Here is a 20,196-nt window from a genome sequence, read left to right on the forward strand (position 1 = left end):
TCATCAACATTGGACGCACACACACACACTCCACAAGTGTGTCTGGTTAAATCAGCTGTCCCAGCATGCGTCACTCTGCTAATGGCACCCTGGCTGTGACGCAGGAACAAGTGCAGATGCTCTGTACGTGTGTGTGACTGTGACAGCATATCTCATCATTTAATACAAAAATATATATTTTTTAATATTTCAAATGACTCAAACTCATTCATATCATATTTGGACAGCTATGCACAGTGCATTTATAGCCTCTCTCTCTCTCCCACAAAGACACTGAGGACAGAGCCGTCTGTTGTTTTGAGCCAACAACACATTCATGTCTGATGTGGGGAGGTGAGATCCAATCGCAGGTGGTCACTGGAGATGCTGCGGGAGATGTTTTTCCAATTCCAGGTGTGAACTGACTGCACCACTGCTGTTTGTTATCAGATCATACCAGACAGATGTGAATTCTATGTCTGAACAGCATACAGTGTACTTACTGGGCATGAAAAAAGCTGAATAAGTTAAAGGGTTGGTTCACCCAAAATTCAAATTTCACTCATTATCTACTCACCCTCATGTCAACTAAGAGCTGTGAGAATTTTCTGAGTCCTCCATCCCTTCTCTGAGTTACGGGGGGGTCCACGCAGCAGTATTTGTCCATATAATGGTTGTGAATGGATACCAACTTTCTTCGTCCAAATAGACACACCAAAAAACATCCAAATACCTCCATAGTGCTCGTCTGTAATGTCCCTCTTGTATTGAAGCCCCGACATGAGAAATTGTTCCGAAAAAAATTAAATAAGTCTATATTTTAAGCTTGTTTGTAGCGGAAGCTCCCAGTGTCTCGGTTCACTGCTCTTCCTGTGTCAGTGCAAATCCGGCGGAACAATTTCTCACGTTGGGGCTTCAATACAAGAGGGACATTACAGACGAGCAGTATGGAGGTATTTGGATGTTTTTTGGTGTGTCTTTTTGGACGAAGAAAGTTGGTATCCATTGAAATTTGAATTTTGGGTGAACTATCCCTTTAAAGGCTCCAGATGTTTCTGAGTCACTGCCATATAATGTAAGTGCAGCAGCAGTTTGGAAGCAGATTTTAGGAATATTCCAAGAAATAGTTAGATTTCTTGGATGATACCCAGAGCTCTGAAAAACAAGCAACAAGTTTGTCTCTGCAACATCATTATTTTTTTCTATCTAAACAGAAGAAACCACATTTCAGGCAGCGCTGCAGGTATGAAATGGCTCAGTGATAATAACAGTCATAATAACAATGACAACAGTAACAGTGTTATTAAGCAGTGGAATCCTATTTTTATTTCAGTTCTAATGTTGTTTTCATGGTTTCAAATATAAAAACTCATGAGCTTGGAAAACACCACCTGCAGCGGTGAAACCAAACCCGACAGAGGAGAGATGTGAGGCCCGGTGAGAGTTTGCTGCTGAGAATAAAGCTCTTTTTCTTCCTGATATGTGGCTATGACAAAAATGTAGCGTTGACATCAGACTGTTCCCAGGATCCGCGCGGAGCCAAAGAATCTGTGATAATCTGTGATCTCATTCACCTCTCCCAGTGGAAGGACCAGACTCACACCTGCTAATTGCTAAGTGGCGGGTGGAAGGTGGAGAAACCATCTTGACACGGAGACAGGAAGTGATTGGAAATGAACTGTCTGGGTTCCCGTACTACCTCTGCCCCTCGACGTCTACCGTGCATTCAGCTCAACAGAACCCTTTTTTTTTGTTTACACATTTACAGAAACATTTCCCCCACCTTTCTCCCCTATACAACGGCCCTGCCTCTTTAGGTCGGATCAAATTTTTAAACTTTGGACCGGACCATGGTCCAGGGGAGCTTTTACACTTGTAAATTTGGTTCAGATCAAACAGAAAAGTCCAATAGTCTGGGCCGAACAAGGTAGGTGTGAAATCCCCCTAAAAGCAAACGTGAAACACAGTTTTTCCAAATCTCCACTTTTCAGATATAGTTGTTTTCTGTAACTTAAAGTTCTGATTCTGTGTCAACGAAAGGCCAAAACAAATAGAAGTATCACCTTTTTTGCTACGTAACGGGGCCCTCGGTCTCTCATCTGCAGTCCCCACCAAGTCCACACTTGCTCTCTCTAACATCCACCTGCTCACCAACCTCCCTAATGTCCCAGATGGTCCTTGGCCCCGGTGCACACAGGCACCATACAAGTCCACCTGGAAGGTCTTCCATGTCGAGGAGAGGGAGCTTCATTACCCCGGCGCTGGACCCTGACCCTCCACCAGCTCGGTCTGTCACGCTGACGGCTGCTGCAGATAATCCTGGGATTTTGCACTGGAACCAGGCCTAGGACTCCTACGACTCGGTGTTCTCTCTTCCTAACCATTTTCCAACTCGATAAATCAATGGTAGATTTTCAAATACTTCCAAAACACATCTGCATTGCAAATCTTTCATTGGAGGAAGGAAATGCATTCTGCGCATTCATTAGACCTCAAGGATGAACAGACATTTTAATGTTCAGCGACGCTGTAAATGTTTTTGTTTGTTTGCAACTTTGACCAAAAACCCCATAGTACATACATGGTGGATAGTTCAGTGGGCCTGGGAATTAGTAGTTAGTGAATACATCCAGTAAAGGCATTCTAGCAGCTGACAGCTTGAGCTTTCTGCAGTCACAGGAGGACACGTCTGATTTATTAAAAACTATAAGCTCCTACCATATGCACTGTTCAAACAGGCACCTGTATACATCCCCCGACTCCATTGTTCCTCCGTGCCGCTGCGGCAGCTACAGTAAACATATGCAAATGACACAACCGAGACCGTGCTGCAGAGTTCTACTCCGTCTCATAAATTCCAGCTTATTAAAATGTCTCCGGATTTTTCGCCGCAAATTACAACAGCCTCTCTCTCCGGATGACACCACTGTTGGTCCATTTGGCAACGGTGCGAGGAGAGAGGGCGACAAGAGTCATTAGGCAGGAATCCCTCCGTCACCTCCCCGCCGCAGCCGCTCCTCCATTCACTCTCACTCTCAAGTCTTACAGTGCTAAAGACAAGTGGAAAAACCGATTATCTATTTGGGAAATGTAGAGGCCCTACCTTAAAACTGAACAACTGCAGTGAAGTGTTGTTTATTATTCATTTAATTTTAACTTATTTCATTTCATTATTTAGTTATTCCTTTTTCTCATCTGATATTGAGTTGCAGTTGAGAGCATGAGTGTATTTCATTGTGTGAACATGTGTAATGAAGCTATTTTCAAATAAATACTGTTAAAATATCATTAGTACAAGAGCAAGAAAAAAGGTGTCCCATCTCCCTCTCACTATTAATAGTGTATTATTACTAGTGTACTATTATAGTATTTCTTGGTGTTACTATCACCAGTGATCTCAGCTGGCACCTCCTCAACACCAGCATCATTGTTAAAAAATCTCTTCAACTGCTTTTTTTTCTGCGCAAACTTAAAGGGACAGTATGTGAGATTTACCCCCATCTAGCGGTGCGGTTGCATGTCGGCACGTATTCTTGCTGTTGCGTTTACGTAAACTCGGGCAGAAGTCAGAAAAACAACACACGCTGCATGTATCAGGATAAACAAGCCTCTATGTAAACAAACGGTCCGCCAGCACGAGGCAAAACAATACAGGCGTGACAATATGTTGTCATGGTGATGTCGTATTGTTTACCTGACCCACGTTTTACCGGCTTTCTCTCGTCGAGTAAAATAACATCCAGTTGGTTTGCCGACGGCGTCACTCACGGCGTCATTCAGGTGTCTGACTGCACCTGAAGGCAACACCAGTGCCTCCGTCCTTCCTCACACTAGCTACACGGTGGTGACAGTTTTAACAGGCGCTGTCTGGAAAACTTTCTCCCCGAGCCGAGAAGCTCCGGCGGCCCGAGTTTGAGGTTACTTACAGCCACGGTGACACTGAACGTAAAACATGGCGATTCAACATGGCAGAGAAGGTTCGGTGAACCCCCCCCCTGTATGTTTGTAACGACTTGTAACATCTCATTCTAAGGTACGAGAAAGCGCTCGTTTGTATGCGGGCGCGATTCCACTTCAGTGAAATACGTATTTATGAAAGCGATATTTGATTTTTGTCAATAAAAAGCCAATAAAGTCCCATACTGTCCCTTTAAGGAATTCACTTCAAACTGCCAGATTTTATCAAACTTTTATTATTGTGTTATTGGCAGTGTTCTCACCTCCTCACTTACAGTGTGGTTTGGGAATTTGACTGTACGCGATCAGAAATCTCTGAGAAGAATTGTCCGTCTTGCTCGTAAGACCACTGGTATTGACCTGCCAGATCTTGAAGTCATTTACAGGTCCAGGCCTCTGTCCCGTGCCTCAGATATTATAAATGACCCCACTAACCCCGCCACTGCTTCTTTTGTTCCTCTCCCGTCGGGTAGGCGGTATCGTACAATAAAATGCTCTTCCTCTAGGCATGCAAACAGTTTTTTCCCTAGTGCTGTGCGCAGCCTGAACAAACAAAAGTTGCACAATTAATTTTTTTTATTTTTATTTATTTTTTATTATGCTCCTGCAGGCGCCAGTGGCAGGCACCTTGCACTTTGCACTTTACAAAGTATGCATTTTTTTAATATGTACTGTACTTTTCCTATGTGACCGTCAGCCTATCCATAGGGGCAAATTGTCCATTTTTATTTTATCTATTGTATCTGTTTACTGATTGTTTATTTATCTGCTTATTGGTTGTCTATTGTTCTATTGTCTTAAGTGTTGTTTTTTTTTAGCTCTCGCAAACCCTTTTCCAATGTGGTCTTTTTCCACAAATGGCAAATAAACTGACTCTGACTCTGACTCGGAAGAACAAAGTTGATCAAAACTGGTGACATCTGCTTGTAAAACACTGAAAGCAAGCATATGAGCTGTGTTGTCATACAGGTGCATCTTATTATATATTATATTATATTATATTATATTACATTCATTGCACACAGAATGAAATATTTCTTGTCTTTATTTCGTTTAATTGTAAAGACTATGGATTACACTTAATGAAAACCCCAAATTCAGTATCTCAAAAAATGAGAATATAGTAAAACAGTTCACTATTGTAACCTAATGATGTCACAATCTAATCAGCTGATTAAGGGGCTGTGTCCACCAGACACGTTTTCAGCGCTGACAGCGCTCTCAGCGCTGCTTTCCCAGCGCTTAGCGCTCTCTCTCTCCCTCGTCAGAATGCCGCTGTTGCTAGGTTACAAAACGAGTCCTCTGACACTTCCGTGTTCCTGCCTTGTTTAATGTAAACACTACAACGAGTGTCAGAAATACACAATAGCATTAGCGGCAGCTTTTGACATGGACCCTGAGGTCGGCCTACCTTCAATACAAGTGTGGGTCATGATATAAACCGAGCCACGTCTCCGGTTGTGTTGCTGCCGGTAACGTATGTCCCGCCCCTTCTTGATTCTGATTGGTCAGTGAGGGGAAAAGTGACATTGACGAGCGCGGCGCTGTTCTAAAAGTTGAACAGATTTCAACTCGAAGCGCTCTGAGCGCCGCGACAAAAAGAAGCAAGCGCCCAGGGCGTTTTACCGCCGAGGGCACTGAGCGCTGTGAGCGCCCAACTCAATAGGGTTTGAATGTAAAATAGACGCCCAGAGCGCTAAAAACGCGTCTGGTGGACACGGCCCCTAACTCCAAACCAGAGCCTTTAAATGGTCTCTCGAGCCTTGTTCACACTGCCACTCCATATTGGACTCTCAACATATCCAGATTGTATCTAGTTTGATTTTTCGACAGTCTGAACAACCAAAAAAAACCACCCGAGATCCGATTTTTACCAATCTGATTCAAGCCACGTACGAAGGTGGTTTCAATGCGAAGGAGGATGGAGGGGGGGATGAATGTGAGGATGCACTGTGTGCTCTCTCGTCTCGTCGTGCGTTGATGTGTTTCTGCGGTCTCCTCTGCAGCGTCGGGTTTCATAACACCGCCCGTCTGGGAGGCAAAAAGAAAACCAACCGCGGGGCCCATGCATGCAGCGCTGCCAAGATTCGCCAGCATCTCCTCCTCACAGGCACACAGGCTGGCTGGCGGTTTTACTATGCAAAGTTGAAGTTCCAACAAACAAGAGAACAGCTGAGTCTTGTTTGAGGAATGTGTCAGTGTTGGAGTGCACACATTCTTATCCACTCTGATATCCCTCGTGTCAGAAACCCCCCAGACATCTCCGGGTTCTGTTATCATGACATGATTCAGCTCCCATTTCCCATGCATTCCTGACATACTAACACACACACACACACACACACACACACACACACACACACACACACACACACACGGCCCTCACAACTAATTGTCTTCTATTAGCTATGAGGACTTTATGATATAATGCACTCTTGAAGCCAAACATTAAACCATCACATATAAAGAGCAGACCTCAGTGTAATTCTAACCATGACCCTAAAACCAAGAGATAACCCTAAGAAAGACTTTGAAGCTGTGAGGACACACACACACACACACACACACACACACACACACACACACACACACACACACACACACACACACACACAAACACACACACACACACACACACACACACACACACACACACACACACACACACACACACACACACACACACACACACACACACACACACACACACACCAATATTTCTTCACAGTGCAATGGAGCATAACTTAAGCACACACAACAGGATTAGCTGCTACAGCATTCCATAACAAGTGTGTGTGTGTGTGCGCACGCTGATGTGTGTGTGTTTGTATTCATATTCATGCATTTACACATGAACATGGTCAATGTGTTGGTGTGTGTTGATGGCCTTGCTTAGCTTTTGCTGCCGGAAGAAAAAACGTATTTTACTTTGCGCCGGCTCTAAGCTGGTAATAAGCGTCTACATTTAAAAACTTCCCTACCATTCCTACCAAACCAACACTGTGTGCTACAGTTTCTGCAACTTTCACCAAAATGTGGCCCCAATACTGCAGAAACTTTTGAACATTAAAAAGTCCATCATTTAAAAGTCCATCACTTCGTTTTTTTTTTCAAAAACTGTAAAACTTATTAAACCGTCCTTGTCCTACAATTTCTTCTCAATTGACACCAAATGCACTAAGTTAACACCCGGCTTTTTAAAGTCATGGTTGACTTGAATTTTTTCTGGAAGACTGAATTTTCTAGAACATTTTGAATTTTGCTCTCATGGGAACAACTGCAGTCGATGTAAGAGTGGCATATTTAAACATCAGATTTTCTCTTATGAAGCAAAACACTTGTTGAATTGTTGACATTTTGACAATTTTTGAGGCCACACACCAGGTCTCAATTCCAGACAATTTGCTCAATGAGTTGAGAGCTGGTTCTTGGTGTCGGAGGTCGGAAGCTTCAGCTAAGGCAGGATGGACATTGTGATGCTGATGTTCTTGCTGTCTTTCTATTTTGTCCCTTGTTACTCAGAATTGCCTAAATTTGTCCAAAATTGCCTGGACCTGACCACTGCTGCGATGCAGCTTTGTTCACCTTCAAACATCATGTATCTAATCTGGTCATTATTAGGGGTGTAAGAAAATATTGATACGGCACAATATCGCGATATTTTGAACGGCGATACTGTATCGATACAAGGACGCCAAGTATCGATATTTTATTATATAAACTGAGATGAAAAAAAAGGTGAATTTTTTTTTTTTTTTGGTACTAAAGTAGTAGTTGCTTGTTCAGCCCAGTAGATGGCGTTGTTGGAGGCATCAGAGGAAGAGATCAGGAAAGCCCCATCATTGTTTAAATCAAACATAATGCACATGTTTTATAAAGTGTAGAATGTGCCACAGTGCGACCGACACCGACTGATACTCGTCCGTAGCAAAGCAAACCCCAGTGCAGTGTGCTGGATGAGCTCGGCTTTCTACGCCGTGGAGGACCAGGAGAGACCGGGGCTGCACCTGGTGCAACCCCACTGAGGCGTCACCTCAGGCGGCTTGTCAGATCACCTAGACGGGGCAAGCCAGGCTGCGTCTGTGCCGAGCTACATGCTAATCCACACACGCTAACAGCGCCTGCACTCATGCCACCAAGCGTCCGCTCCCTCGTCAACAACACGGATTACTGCAGACTGTTCACAGCTTCTCAGCGTAGCGGAGGAGCCGCTGTGTTCACGTTGTCACGGAAACCAGGTAGAACCGGAGCACCGCGAGCGCTGCAGCCCAGCTGGAGGAGCTAATGCTACAGAGCTGACCATAGACTGTAGAGCCGACAGGCTCCGCTAGCCGCTAAGCTAACGGGAGCTGGTGTTGTTGTGGTGCGAGATGCCGCGGTAGGTTCCGCTCACTGCTCAGCACACGTGGAAATCCACAGCTGTTTGTTGTGTTTGTGTGACGGACGAGTGTCTCTCACTGCCAGTGTCTGTGTGTGACTGCAGTCTGTGTGACTGCAGCCTTTATTGCCAGACAGGACGTGGAAGCGCAGGAGTGTAAATATACAGCAGGTTATGTCAGTCTCAGATAATAAGGTTATTTCATTTTCAATTTAACATTTTTATTTAAATGTAAAACTACATATTTAATTTTATTTTTACTTGTAGGAGTGCAGCAATCTACATGTTTGTATTTAATTAATTTGAACTAGTATGAAATACAAACAATTTGTCAGATGCATATATTTGCCCATTTTGCATCAATACAAAAGATTGAAGTGAGGTAAACAGACTGAGAAGTTTGTCTTATTAGAAAACACAGATGTTAACAAAGTTTTCATTTGGTGATGAATTACTATCATTTAATGTAAATATAGGCCTACAACTCGGATTTTAAGATGCATAATACATTCTTAGTTTTTCAGCGAACTATGTAATATCGCAATATATCGCACAATTTGGATATCGCAATATATCGCAATATATCGTATCGTGACCCAAGTATCGTGATACGTATCGTATCGTGAGGTCCTTGCCAATACACACCCCTAGTCATTATACTAAGACAAAAAATAGGCTTTTTCTACAGAAATAAATCATCCTCTCCTTTTCACTGGAGGAAGAAACTTATCGAGGCAACTTTTATGTCAGTCTTAGACTATGGAAACATCTTGTATAAGCATGCATCAGCTACAACTTTACATCCACTTGACACTGTTTATCACTCAGCCCTGAGGTTCATTACTGGCGACAGCTACAACACTCATCACTGTGACCTGTATTCCAAAGTTGGATGGCCCTCATTATCTACCAGGCGTGATCGACACTGGATTTTATTTATTTTTAAAGATCTCACTGGTCTTTTACCATCTTATATTAACTCGCTAGTATCTTTTAATGCAGGTTCCGATCGCACACACTCAAAAGACTGGCTCACACTGCAGGTTCCCTCTGTCAACACCGAACTTGGAAAGACTATTTTTTTTTACTGTGCACCTTCAACCTGGAACTCTATGCAAAATCATCTGAAACTTACCTCACTTTTTACCAATAGGGCTATTTAAATCCATAATTACATCATATTTTACCTCTAACTGCTCCTGCACTTCCCTGATAGCCCTGGACAACTCAGGGAACAACAAGATGCAGAGGTTACAGCACATACAGCAGCCTCTTCACCCGCCTCAACAACAACAAAAAGCCAGTTAATCGTCTCCAAACTGAACAGAACTTCAGCCTCCAGACTTTTCAACGATTCAAGGATTCAGGACAGTGAGTAGATTACAGCATCCCTGCAGTGGCTGCCAGCACCTTTTAGAATTGATTCATAGATCCCACTGTTCACAGCCTCTCTCTGTGTTATGTATCTGACCAACCAGCTCGTGGCCTGAGCTCCTCATGCAGAGGTGTCGTATTGCTCCTGAGGCGAAGCTAAAAACCAGAGGTGACTGAGGTTTCGCAGTCGGAGGCTGAAACTGGAGCAGGATGCTCAACACCAATCACTGACCTCTTTAAAATCTCTTAAATTGCAGTTTTATTGTGGATCTTTCCCCAGTGTTTGTTGGTCATATTAATATTTACTGACGGCCCTCTCACTGCTAACTCTGCCTTTGATGTGTTTGCACCAATGCTGAGACACTTATTCTATTTCTGATCTGCTTGTTTTGACCCTTTCCCAGCATGTTTTTTTTTTTTTCTTTGCTGTATTAAATTTTTTTCTGGGGTTTAGAAGATTCTTACATAAAAGAGAGATGATTTTTACTCTTTTCTGTACTGATCTAAACCACCAACTCATCCTCATCTTTTGCAGAGCTATGATATGTTTTAGTGCTGTTGTCATGTAGCAGCATCATATTCACATATCTAGCATTTCTCTCTGGTGTCCAGTACAACGTCACCATGGACAGTGTAAAGAAAAAAGGAACATCAGAAGCTAAGACATAATTACAAAAGACTGTACATGTATCTAATAAAGTGGCCTTTCTAGTTTATTGACAAGCATCAATCAATCACTTTCTTTTCCTTTCCTCAAACTATTTGAAGTTTCTGGGTTCTATCTGGACGTTTGTGTCTAGTTCACTTTCTTTCTTTCTTTCTGGACCATTTTAGCTGTGTAAATGCAGAAAGAATGAACATTCCCAAGGGTCTGGAATTATTTTTATTTATTTATTTTCAGATTTTCTTCACTTTTAACTTTTAATTTTAGTTTAGTATTACATCATCCAATTTAGGTCAAATGTCTTTCATTCTAAACTCAACACGTGAAAATTGTAGTTCTTTTATGTTTTCTACCAGATTATGTCATTGGTCCATTTTTGGCCAAGGGAGCTATTTCATGTAATGTAAGTTAGTTTCCAATAGGAGGCGTATGATGGCTTACTGCACTCCAGTGGAACAAATGAATGACACAATGTCCACATAGGTGTGATCTTAATGATACAAGAAACACCAGTAGCACTGGGAATATAGAAAACAGTCATTTTTGAGGTTGTTCACCAACAACTTCATTGTGCAAACACACTGGCATTTGAAGGGTTAATGAAAAGGGGAATGGATATTTTATACTTCTGACAAGAACTGTTGTGAGCTAAAAACCTTCTGCTGAAAAAGTAGCAAACAACATAAAAAATTCTAAAAATGACACACTCAGTCTGTCAATGGCCATTTTCTGCCAGCTGAATAGACAGTGGTTTTGGACAAAGCCAGAGGGTTAAAAAAAAAGAGAAGAAATGTTGATTTCAGCAGAAGGCTGCAACATAACAAAAGGAGTAATGGTGAGAGGGTGTGAATAGTCTCATTCCAACAACCATATTTCAGGAGCTTACCTGAATCCCAGGCTGCTGATGCGCTGGCTGCCCAGTCTGGTCAGGCTCTTCTTGGCCGAGTCCTCCAGGTTGTTGGAGCCCTCGTCGTTCACCAACATGGCCAGTATCTGCCCCGTCTCCACGGCGTCGACGTACTTGGCCAGACGGCGACTCTCGTCCTTACTGCGGTACGTATCAAACCTGCAGGGTCATCAACATATCACATCATCATTATACTATATCTTCCATTCATTCTAAAAAAAAAAACGGGCACACAAAAGTTCTTATTGATCAGCAACATCTGTAACATACAAAGTGTACTGATCCTGGTTCAATTCACTTTAAAATGTTCCTGTTTCAGACATTTGTTGCTTGAACAAACACATCACAAGTTATGTGGTATAGCATGGAGATCCATTTGTAAATATGCATGTCCTCTACTCAAAAGAAAAAAAAAATGTTCACATGTTCTTTGTGGACTTGAATATACCCAAAAGTCTAACAGTGCTAAAGACAAGTGGAAAAACCGATTATCTATTTGGGAAATGTATAGGCCTGACCTAAAACTGAACAACTGCAGTGAAGTGTTGTTTATTATTCAATTTTTTTAACTTATTTTATTTAATTATTTAGTTCATTTTTCCCATCTGATATTGAGTTGCAGTTGAGAGCATGAGTGTATTTCATTGTGTGAACATGTGTAATGAAGCTATTTTCAAATCAATATTGTTAAAATATCATTAGTACAAGAGCAAGAACGTTGATCAAAACTAAGTGGAGCAAAATGACATCTGCTTGTAAAACACTGAAAGCAAGCATATGAGCTGTGTTGTCATACAGGTGCATCTTCTTATATTATATTATATTACATTCATTGCACACAGAATGAAATATTTCTTGTCTTTAATTCATTTAATTGTAATGGCCAAAATTCAGTATCTCAAAAAATGAGAATATAGTGAAACAGTTCACTATTGTAACCTGAACAACCAAAAACCATCCGAGATCCGATTTTTACCAATCTGATTCAAGCCACGTACGAAGGTGGTTTCAATGCGATTGTACAGATCCGTTTCAATGTGAAAGGCTCCGTTGCTCAAATAGGATTTTGAAGTGTCCTCTGTGTCACTCGCAGTGCGACACGAGCAAAAGCAACAACAAGGATGACATAGTTAAACGACCAACACCGACAAATCATGCAGAATGTCATTCCAGCGGTGATGACAGCCCCTCAGCAGGCGCCTCTGTTTCCGTCTCTTCCTTGCAATTAGAAGACTTTTTGCGGCTCCATGCAATGATTTATGGACAGAAACAAACACAGTTCACTGTCCTTTTTCTGGCCTAAATCATCTCTTGACAATGCTGGCCAGCTCTGGTAAAATTGCCTTAATCCTTAGTTGACAGGATCATGCTTTTAATGTCCTATAGGACAATGGCCTACGTCAAGAGGGTGACTTAGGCCATTTGATTTTTTGCCAAAGTCAAAATTTTTTGATTTTGTAACATAAAATGTCTGACTTGGGCAATTTAACAAGCTTTCATGATGGAGGTCAGGCTGCAACAGAATCTATGGTGTAGAACAGTGGTTCCCAAAGTGGTAGGGGTACGCGAGCACATTGCGGGGGGTACGTAGAAACATTAATTAATTTATTACCAAGATAATAAGTTGATATTCCGAGTCACATCATAAGCCCATTACTGAAATGATACGTGCGCCACAACTAGTTCCCCCCAGAAGACAACAACCTGTAGCACAGCTTTGTATAGTTGTCAAAAGTATCGATGCAAAACGGCGCATCTGGATACATGACTGATTTCTAAAAGTATCGATATTAACAGCGCGCCCCCACAGCAGGCAGAGCAGAGCAGAGCAGAGGAGAGCAGGCAGCGTCCAGAGCGTTTGGACAGAACTAGACGCACGTAGGGTGAATTTAGCCGTAAGAGTTTAAAACAACGATAATAACGGCAACACTCCTCTCTCGTCTCCTCTCTTTTTCTCCGCTGTCTGCGTGCACGTGTGTGTGTGTTGTGAGAGAGGAGGGAGGGGGGAGCCCCGCCCGCTGGAATTGCACAACTCTTAGTTAGCTTTTCATTTATAAAAAAAAACAAAAAAAACAAAAAAACATCTGTTATAAGTCCTTTTGATAATAATAAAAAATAAAATAATGGAGCAATAATAAGCTGAGAGGCACTGCTGCTGTATTGAATATGATGTCATATTCAATATTTTCCTGGGTTAGGTTTTAGTATTGTGACAATCCTACAACTCTGTGAAGACACATTTGACCACAACAAACAACAGCCAGAAACAACTAAAATGCAGGAGAATAGTGCAAAATGTCTTTGTACAAATTGAAGAGAGAAATTGAAATGATTTTCGTTTCTTCATCAGTTGTGTTACGTTATGACCACTTTTGGAGAATCATCAACACGTATGAGGGAGGGGGTAGCCTACTTGTGGTATGGCAAAACGGCTCAGGGGGTACGCAAGACAAAAAAGTTTGGGAACCACTGGTGTAGAAGAAGCTCTAAACATTTTTTTGTTTCTTAACAGTGGATTACTTTATTAGGAGCCACAATAGCCTCAGTGTTTAGTGCAACAGTCGCTGTCAGTTATTTTCATTTTAAATCTGCGCTCTGGAGTGAAATAGAATTTATGTGCAAATTTATAATGAATAATCTGATGGGCTAAATTTTTGGATGAAAAAAAAATCGTGCTCCAAATGATAGACCACCTCCACTCTAACTTGTAAGATTTAAAATCGTTTTCCCAGCTTTTAGTTATTGGAAGTGGTTTTAAGTTATGTAAGGAGAGTTTCTTATAGGTCACAGCCACCAGTTTGGTTCTGTTCGTAAGAATAGTTATAATAGTTTTTTTTTATCTTCGGCTTCGCACTGCACTTAAAACGTACGGTGTTCCTAGATAGGTGAAAGTTCATGAAATTTACAATCTATGGAAAAATGTTTTTCTACGTGATGCCAAACAAATAGTGTGTTAGAGATAATAGGACCCATATAGCGCTCTACAGTTTTTTGTTTGATAACAGAGAATGGCAAGTCTTGAATTCTGATTGGGGCAGACGCTCTAAACATGATTCTTGAATCAGTTTCTACTGGTGAGTGATAAGTCTGAAAAGGCCATAGTCTGGTCTTCAGTAGCTCAGTAGACCTCCATCATATTCTATTTTATTGAGATGCACCTGTGTTATTTTAATATTAAGTGTGTTTCATGGCTGTCACCTTAATAACATTTAATTGGAGGAGACTGCCCCTAAAAATTTACCACAATAAAAGCTGTGTATCAATACATCATCCCTCCGTCTTAGATAAAAACAGAAAGGGTAATTAATCATAAAAGGATATTAATGATAGTATCAAGTGTAATATGCCTGCATGGAGCAGCCGTTGTGTCCTGTGGTCAGACAGCTCTAATGAACAGTCTCACCTGTCATTGTGCAGCACCTCTCCGGTCTTGGGCTCGATGACGTGGATGATGATGCCCCGGTTGCCCCAGCTTCTCTGGAACAGGTAGTTGTTTTGGTTGCTCTCTCCGGGGTGCAGCGTTTTGTTCAGGAAGGTCCAGGACAGCTTCTTCCCTCCGTGGATCTCCAGCCTCCCTCCCGTCCCCACGCCGACGTACTTCCTCCCGAAGTAACTGTGCTCCTGGTCGCTGTCGTCCAGCCTGAGGGATCAGAAACACTGACATCTGAAGCAGGAAGAATTCTTTAGTGTTTGCCTTTATGATCTGGGACAAAATGTTTCGACCAAGTACAGCTAAGGTGAGATATTCAGCTCGAGCTCGCCACCGGGTCCCTTGGGCCTGGGCCGGGTTGAGGTCAGATCAAATCTGGTGTGGGGGCTATTTGTGTGTAACACTGTGTGCTATCTAGAGTTATTTATTAACCTTTGTCTTGTGTTAGCTTTCTGCTACCATCTTTTGTGTTAGGGTCAGTTTTGACCCGTGTCTTAAATCAGCTGTAAAATTCACTAAAAACTTTTTTTTTCATCCAATTTGTTTTTCTTCTCTTGGTTACATTGTTAGGCTTCCTTATCCATGGAAATATTGGTTTTAATATTTTTGGTGTGGGCCCCTGGACCTTTTTCGTCAGTATGACCCTTGACTTCAGTTTAACCTTCCTCTTGTCAGCTTTTGCTACCATCTCTTGTGTTAGGGTCGGTTTTGACCCGAGTCTTAAATCAGCTGTAAAACACACTAAAAACTATTATTTATCATCCCATTAGTTTTTCATCTCTTGGTTACGTTGTCAGGCTTCATTATCCATGAAAAGGTTGGTTTTGCACTTATGATTTCACTTTTAAATGATGTGAAGCCTGTGGAGCTAGTTCAGGCAGATGACTCATGCTGCGACCATCCTGATCAGCTGATCAGTCACATGCTCTCCTCATCCAAATAGGGCAGGCTATTTAAACCCAAAGGGGGAGTTGTGGGTTCTACAAGTGAAGACCACTTCCGCGTTCAAAAAGCTGCAGTTCTCCGGCGGCCACTGGGGGCTGGGACCAGAAGTGAGCAACTCTCCATTGACCCCCATGTTAAAATAGCCAACTTTACAGCTTAAAAAAAAAAACATATTTGCAGCCTGGTACATTTTTTGTTTTTGGTCTCTACAGATAGTTTCCACCCCCGTGAAACTGGTCTGTACCACAACCGTTGTAGTGTTGTTTAGTCTTAAAATTCGTACATAAATTGGGGCGTGGTTACAGTGAGTGACAGGTTCACAGACAGTTACCGGCCGTTAATTGGTTGCTTCGAGTTCAGTGGGCGGGTTCTCAGCCGGCTAACCGCCGCATCTCCTCCAAATATGGAAAGTAGACTCCCACTAAAATCCAAGATGGCGCAGTTCAAATGCCCGTACAGTAGTAGGATCACAAAACAGACTCCCCCAAACCAATGGGTGACGGCGTCGATGCTTTTTACAGTCTATGCTTAACCCCCCCCAGCTTACCTGCTCATCCCTGGCTATGCTGCTGCTGCTGCTGCTGCTGCTGCCGCTGCTATTTTTCTGCTCTACTGCCCTTGCTGCTGCTTCTGCATACAGAACATCTCGTTGCTGCTGCTGCTGCTGCTGCCCATGAGGTTCTGCAAACCCACCTCCTCCCCAGCATCCACCTGTGGGCTCTGTCTCTATGATCCCCTGCAGGGGTCTGCTTCATTCCCTGCTTCAACTGACACAGACCCTGACGCAAAACCTGCTGCAGCCAGGCTCAAGGATAGCCATGCTGTGCTTCAGCTTGCAATGCTTGCACTCAATAAATTATTTGTTCCAATTTCAGAGTTGTCTGACTGAACTCTAATTATGTTCTTATCATTATAACCGGGTCGAAACCGACCCTAGCAACACAAATGTCATAATTTTAACCAGAGCATTTTAGAATTTTGTGAAAAAAAAGTTTTTTCTTTTTTTGTTAAAATCGAAGTTCCTGACAAAGTCAAAAAGCCTTGATGCAATAAACACATTTACCTGTTACTTTTATGCATTGAAAACCTAAAAAAAGGTCAACGGCGACCCTAACACAAGAGGAAGGTTAAAGGGTTTTAATCCCTGATTCTGTTATGCTTTTCTCAGACTCTTCAAGAAACAACAGCTCTCTGTGAAGTAGCTGGTAACCGTCTATCACGGCGCTGCAGAGCATCCTGGCGTTGTGGATGTGAGCTTGGTTTGCCAGCTGCACGGCTGCAGACAGAAGAGCACTGTCAGCTGCCCTCTGCCCTCACTGCAACAACTGGACAGTTCCCGCTGCCTCAAAAAAGCCAGGAGCATAGTGGAGGACTCATCTCATCCTGGTCACCCTCTGTTTGAGCTGCTGCCATCAAGCAGGAGACACAGGGCTCTTCAATCAAGGACAAACAGACTTACCAAAGAGCCAGTGCTGGACTGAATGCTGCTTAAAGGATAATTTCCGTTTCTTACAACCTGGACCTTATTTCTAGCATAAAATACGATCATTGACTCACCCAGACAACTTTGGTGTCATTTGGAGTCGTTTTGACAAAATTAGCCCCAGTGGAGCGGCGCGTATATCCGTGTAATGCGAGTACTCGGGGCACCCAAGCGCAGCCTCTATATAACGCATTATCTGCGGCGAAACTCGTTCATTTCACCAATATTTTGTTATGATACGCTAGTGCTATTCCCCTCCTAGCCCGTGGTGGCATGTTATCAACATTCTGCACCTGTAGGTTGACTACTAACCTCTGATCTGGATGATGTCATCTCCGACCGCTATGGTTTGTTTCTGTGTGTTTCTGACTTGTCAGAACAAAATGAGCAGCTGGATGAAGTTCAGCTTCCACAGGCTTCCTCTCTGCAGCCTGGACTCACTAAAGCTCTGGCTAGTTGAGATAAAAATGGACCTGAATGCTGAAGAGGAATGATTATTATCAGAATGAGCCGGGCAGCGGTCGGAGATGACATCATCCAGATCAGACGTTAGTAGTCAACCTACAGGTGCAGGATGTTGATAACATGCCACCACGGGCTCGGAGGGGAATAACACTAGTGTATCATAACAAAATATTGGTGAAATGAACGAGTTTTGCAGCGGATAATGTGTTATTTAGAGGCTGCATTGCGCTGCCCCGTGCTCTCGCATTATACAGATATACGCGCCGCTCCACTGGGGCTAATTTCGTCAAAACGACTCCAAATGACACCAAAGTTTCTGGGTGAGTAAATGATCGTATTTTATGCTAGAAATAAGCTCCAGGTTGTAAAAAACAGAAATTATCCTTTAAACTGATGTGCAATACGTGGGTTGTATGCTTGTGTGTGTGATAACATTGTTCTTAGAGGTTTTTTTTTCATCTTTTATTTATTCTTGTTGCATTTATTCTGTCTGCACCAGTTGGATTGAAACCAATTTTGTTGTACTTGTGCAATGACAATAATAAAGTTGAATACAAAGTCTTCTTTTTCGTTCTCATTAAGATGTCATCTGAACAGAAATTCAAAAACTTTAATAACAAACAACTTTTTACAAAGAAAATGTCAACTTTGATCCAAGTTCAGACAGATCCAGACAGGCTGGATGTTCTCTGCCCCTCATTTAAAATCCAATGTACCATGATTTTGAAATATCACGAAGTTTTAGATATTTTTCATGGTACGTCTCCCTCGGCTGCTAGTTTTTCCAGCTATTGGGCAAACTAGATGGTGCAGGATGTCTGTAATCACCCCGTCATTTTCATGATCGTGTGAAACAAATTTCTCGGCTGGATTTCCATCTAATTCCCATTCAGCAGTTACTGACAGTTCAACGACTCGACACTGTGCAACAGAAGAAAATAAGTTATATTATAATATTTTATTATAATATTTTTATTATATACATCTGTATGACCCTGATGAACTGTCCATCCTATGTGTTGGTGAGCCACCGACAATTTTCCACCACCGTGGACAATAAAGATTTATTGTATTGTATGAAAAAATGACACATGAGCTGAGGTTCCATGGGACAATGGAAAGTGACTGAAGTTGTTGTACAGAGCTTTTAGCTGCAGATGGCAAATCTGACCTGCCACAAACCCAGGCCACTGAGATTAGAAATAGCACATATGATGTCAATTGCATATGTTTTAAAGGGATAGTTCCGCTTTTTTGAAGTGGGGTTGTATGAGCTACAAATGGCCATTAAGTACACCAGATGCAGTAGAAAGGTCTCTGCCCTCCCCCACTGAGAAACACCAGCACATCGCACTGTACCTAGACACAAGCAGTACACTGTTGTCAATGGGGGACAATTAATCAGCATATTTTACCTGCCTACGAGAAGTCCCGTCTCTAAATAATACACCAGTTCAAGAGTATGATATAAAGTAAAAATGTACAATGCATCAGCTGGTCGGAATTAAGTTTGTTTGTCTGGAACTAACCAACTCACTCAGTACTTCTCTGCCACGCGCTGTATCGCTCCACCTCTTCACACCGCTGATCCAAACAGCTGAACAGCGGATTGGTACGGCGCATCGTGGAGCCTGTCTGTGTGAAGGAGTACCGAGGAGTGCTGAGTGAGTTGGTTAGTTCCAGCTAAACAAACTTTTTTTCCGACCAGTTGATACATTGTAAATTTTTACTTTATATCGTACTCTTGAACTGGTGTATTATTTTGAGACAGGACTTCTCGTAGGCGGCGAAAATACGCTGATTAATCGTCCCTCATTGACAACAGTGTATTTCCTGTGTCTCGGTGCAACGTGATGCGCTGGTGTTTCTCAGTGGGAGGGGGGCAGAGACCTTTCTACTGCAGATATTATACTTAATGGTCATTTGTAGCTCATAGAACATAGAAACAAAAAAGCTGAACTATCCCTTTAAGTTGTTTGTGTGGAGCTCTTCTGGACTACGTGCGATTTTACCATTCGCATCAGTTTTGATCTCTTTGTGAGATTTGTTGTGGACATGAGGAGGCTGTGGAGCTGTTCACGGGCACTGAGCCACCTTCACATCTCCTTACACAAACACATTCAAGTCAGCAGCAGTACGTCCTGTAAACAGGGTTAAACTGACGCAGCCCTACCTTCCAAACAGGGAGATTGTTAGGTTGCCTTTATAAGGACAGTCTGGGCTTCCGATGTGCAGCTCGCCCTTGTTCCCGATGAGGATGTGTTTTGTTCGGAGCAGTATGGGCCGGCCGGTGTCGGCGATCACCAGCTTTCCTAGGAGAGAGAAAGAGAGCGAGGGGGGGTGAGGGGGTGGGGGGTTAGACTCCTGGCAGGTCCTTCATGCCCCAGTGCCCTCAGACACCTCCTGTCTCCTAACCATTTATGGCCCTGTGCTGAAACTACACACACACACATCCAGTGATTCCAGTATAGTGAGGTGGTGAATAGCTGTTGAACATCAACCATCATCTCCTGTGTGCTGCTGCTGCTGCTGCTGCTGCAGCTTTCACCACTCTTTTCCCCTTCTTCTTTGCAATGTGTTTTGTGTCTTTTATAATAAATTAAAATATTCACTG

The 20,196-nt window shown here is 42.6% G+C and overlaps 1 protein-coding gene across 1 annotated transcript in view; it reads right to left on the reverse strand.

Annotated features, from left to right (window-relative positions):
• The window catches only part of cemip (cell migration inducing hyaluronidase 1), a 147,454-nt gene that overhangs the window by 109,085 nt on the left and 18,173 nt on the right, over positions 1-20,196 (reverse strand). The window contains exons 3-5 of the mRNA XM_083995386.1: positions 19,756-19,894; positions 14,663-14,899; positions 11,239-11,418 (exon numbers count right to left, since the gene is read on the reverse strand). Of these exons, the coding sequence (XP_083851512.1) occupies positions 11,239-11,418; positions 14,663-14,899; positions 19,756-19,894 (556 nt within the window). The remainder of the gene's footprint in view (positions 1-11,238; positions 11,419-14,662; positions 14,900-19,755; positions 19,895-20,196) is intronic.

Source organism: Trachurus trachurus (assembly GCF_905171665.1).
Source record: "Trachurus trachurus genome assembly, chromosome: 3".
Classification (NCBI taxonomy): Eukaryota; Metazoa; Chordata; class Actinopteri; order Carangiformes; family Carangidae; genus Trachurus; species Trachurus trachurus.